Below are 3546 nucleotides of genomic sequence, written 5' to 3' on the forward strand. Positions count from 1 at the left end.
CTGGGGGGGGTCAATCCCTGCTGCCCTCCACTGTCCCACGCTGCCTGGGGGGCTCTGCATGAGCCTGCCCCACCCACCCCAGCTCTGGCCCTTTAAGAAAGAAAAAACAAATCAACCCCCCTCCCCTCCCCCCGCCAGACTCACTGGTTCCTGCCTGGTGAGGGATGATCCCTGCTGCCCCACACCATGTGGGGGGCTCTGCCATGAGCCCCTCAAAGCCCTGAGGCTGCTGCAGCAGCTGGTGAGTCCAGGGGGTGTTTTTGGTGGGGTTTTTCCTCTTAAAGGGCTGGAACTGGGGTGGACGGGGCAGCTGTGGGAGGAAGGGAGCTGAGGCAGTGCAGGATGGGGTCAGGGTGCTCATGCAGAGCCCCCCATGCAGCGTGGGGCAGTGGGGGGCAGCAGGGATCTCCCCCCTGCCCAGCAGCACCCAGTAACTGGGGGGCTTTTTTTAAAGCACCGGGAGCTGGAGCTGGGCAGGGCAGCCATGGGGGGCTGGGGGAGCAGGCAGGGAATGGGGCCTGGCAGGGGTCCACCCATGGTCCCCTCCTCCATGCTCCCCTCCCTCGCCCCCTACTTACCAGCTCAGAGTCTGGCTCCAGCTCCTTGCTGCAGCGGGCAGGGGCTGCCCGAATCACTGAAGCTCTCCAAATCTTTTCTGAATTGATTCGGAGAGCTTCGAATTGATTTAGACCTTTTTATTGTTCCCCTGATTCGATCTGGAGATTCGGCCACCGAATCCGGCCAAATCTCCTCTGAAACAAATCAGCACCTGAAGCTTCACACAGCCCTACTTCTTTCCTCCAAAAAAAAAATGTTTCTATGTTTATGGTAAAAGAATTACATCTGCTCCTTTCCATTCAGTTTTTAAATATACTGGCTAAATCTTGGTCCCAAAGTCACGAATGACAAAATTCTTCTGGATTACTCTGCACTTACTATAAACTGTGGACTGGGGAGGGCTTTGCTGACCAGCAGGGAGCAAAGTTGCTAGATAAAAAGGGGAAATAAGGTAATTAAATATAGGAGCAGACATGTCTGGGGGTAAGCAGAAAAGAAAAGAAGGGCCAGAAAGGGATTTTAGAATATTTTAAATAACTGACCTTTAAGCAACCTGCCCATTGTTGGTTTATGTATATTTCTTTCATTAAAAGATGAATATTTAATTGTATATTATAGTTTAATAATTGCAGGTTGCAGTTTGGATAGATAGAGCCTATTGACACTTGCCTGCTCTCCCAGCCCTGGCAATGTCTGTCCCGCCCCCCAGCTCCTGGCACTTTGAAAAAAAAGTATGTTACTGTACGTAAATACTTTTAGAATGTTGATAATCATGCCAGTTGACTAAGAATGTATTTGCTAAAATAATGTTGCTTATTCTATAGGAGATAAATGGAGGAAGGAAGGTTAGGGTTTTCTTCTAATTTGATTATTTTGCAAATGAAAGAAAATAATTGTGAGCTACTAAAGCACTTCAAGGAAGATGCAATTCATATACTTTATGCCCCACTTCATTTTTCAAGGCCTACTTGCCAGGCTAGATGATGTTTCCCATGATTCACTGTAGCTCTTCAGTGCAGGGACTGCATAATGGTTAAACTAGGCCTGTATGGGGCATAAAGCCCTATGGTATCTTGTTGTTGCTTTAATGCTAAACTGAAAATTAACTAACTGGAGTTTCAGCTGGAGTTTAACAAAATATTTAAACAAAATATTTCTCTTTGGGTCACCCCACTTCTAACCTAAACGTTTTATTTAGATGTTCCCACAGGAAAAATATGTTTTGCAGAAATTGCATTTTTCCATCTCAAACACTGACAGAAAATTCCTATCTAAATATGATACTGTTCCCAACAAGTGATTTTTTCTTCTCTCTGTGGCAGTGAGAATTACAGCACAATATACAAACACATGACAACTTTGGCTCCCCAAGCACCATCAAATATATGCTTCAGAGGAGAAATGTTAGGAGTTATCTCAGTACCAATGATCATGTCTGAGCCCAAGAGACAACATAAGGTGCTTAGGATTGCATTGGGCCAGGTCCTGAGCTCTCACCATACTTGCACTGGTGTGCCACATTCTCATATGTTACCTTGAAGAAGTGATAGAAGAATCTAAGAAGTTTAGCCCTTGCAAGCATTTTGTTTTCCCTTTCCATCACTTTGCAATGCACATGGCCTTCCATTTCCAATGCAGGAGGAGGAGAGGAGTTTTGCTAATACACCATTCCTGTATTAAAACTCTTGAGTAGAACGAAAAAAACAATGAGAGCAGAACCATGAAAAGCAAATCCAAACAGTACCTGCCAGAGCTTGCAAGTGAGTGCAGGAAATGTATCCTACAATTCTTTGGTCCTGAGGTGTACTTCCCACTTGCACCTGGGGAAAAAAAGAAGAAAGAGGATGTTTAAGGGTCAAGTAATAGATACTACTATGCTCAGGCCCCTTGTCATGTGCAGAACGCTGTGTGGAAGAAGCCCCTTTCTTGCCCTTGAAAACACTCCCTCTTCTTCCCATTCCTTTCATCCACTGTCACTTTAAGACTATAAAGTAATCTGGGAGATTGAAACCATAGTAGATTTTGACATATCAGTAGCTTTACTTGCTATGAATCAATCTACTGCCTATCTCCCCTCCTGTCTACTACCACTTTAAGTACAAAGCCTTCCAGGTTACTTGCCTAGGATGGACAAGGTGAGGATGGACAAGGTGCCTTTGTTTCTCCTGCTGGGTTTTTGGTTGTAGCTTGCCTTGCTTGCTTTTGTTTCTCTTGGTGGTTATTCACCTCTGACCAGTTTACCAGCACAATTCCCCCGAGCCCTTCTGTCATGTGCAGAACTACAGTTCCATTCCAAAGGGACTGCAGGACACAGTGCTAATGCACTAATGAGAAGTCTGAGTCTAACATTTATAGAAAGCAAGAATTCAGCAAAAAAATGCTACTAACATGCCACACTGCACACAGTGTTTTCATGGCTGTCATTTTCACCCTTTGCAGCAGTACTTTTTGTTTTTTGAGGGGTGGGTAGCAGAGCACTAGGGTGCTCGCTACTGGTAATAGTAATAAGGGCAGCAGCCAATCTTCAGGGCAGCACAGGTGTGGGTTGCTGGGGCAACCAGCCTGGTCAGATGACCAGAAGGGGGCAGGGCCTGGCCTTTATAAGCAGCCAGGCTGAGGCCAGAAGGCAGTTCCCCTCTGACAGCCTGAGTAGTGGGAGCTCTGCTGCAGAGCAGAGCAGCCTGACCGTCTACATGATGGTGCAGGGTGGAGGGAACCCTGACAGGGAGGTATGAAGGGGAGCCAGGGTGGTGCAGAATTCATGTTATAGCCACGAGGCTTATTTTATGTTACAGCCGGTTGGCTCATGGCTTGTATTTTCTTTTGGTTGTTTATGTAACACCGGAGGACCGGGTGAGGCTGTAGGGGTTGGAGGAGGCCTCAAAGGAGCTCCCCAGTAGTGTGGGAGGTTCCTAGTGCCCTGGGAGGGCACAGCAAGCTGGTGCCAGACAGGGCACAGCAGTTTGGCGCTGGAGTGTGGTGCTGCGT

At 47.0% G+C, this 3546-nt stretch overlaps 1 protein-coding gene across 2 annotated transcripts in view; it reads right to left on the bottom strand.

Annotated features, from left to right (window-relative positions):
- The window catches only part of SMPD3 (sphingomyelin phosphodiesterase 3), a 217077-nt gene that overhangs the window by 44450 nt on the left and 169081 nt on the right, over positions 1 to 3546 (bottom strand). For both annotated transcript variants that reach the window (XM_019505918.1, XM_019505919.1), the window contains exon 3: positions 2303 to 2378. In XM_019505918.1, coding sequence (XP_019361463.1) covers positions 2303 to 2378 — 76 coding nt within the window. The remainder of the gene's footprint in view (positions 1 to 2302; positions 2379 to 3546) is intronic.

The sequence above is a fragment of the Gavialis gangeticus genome, unplaced genomic scaffold (assembly GCF_001723915.1).
Source record: "Gavialis gangeticus isolate Ggan-Ray unplaced genomic scaffold, GavGan_comp1, whole genome shotgun sequence".
NCBI classification, from domain to species: domain Eukaryota; kingdom Metazoa; phylum Chordata; order Crocodylia; family Gavialidae; genus Gavialis; species Gavialis gangeticus.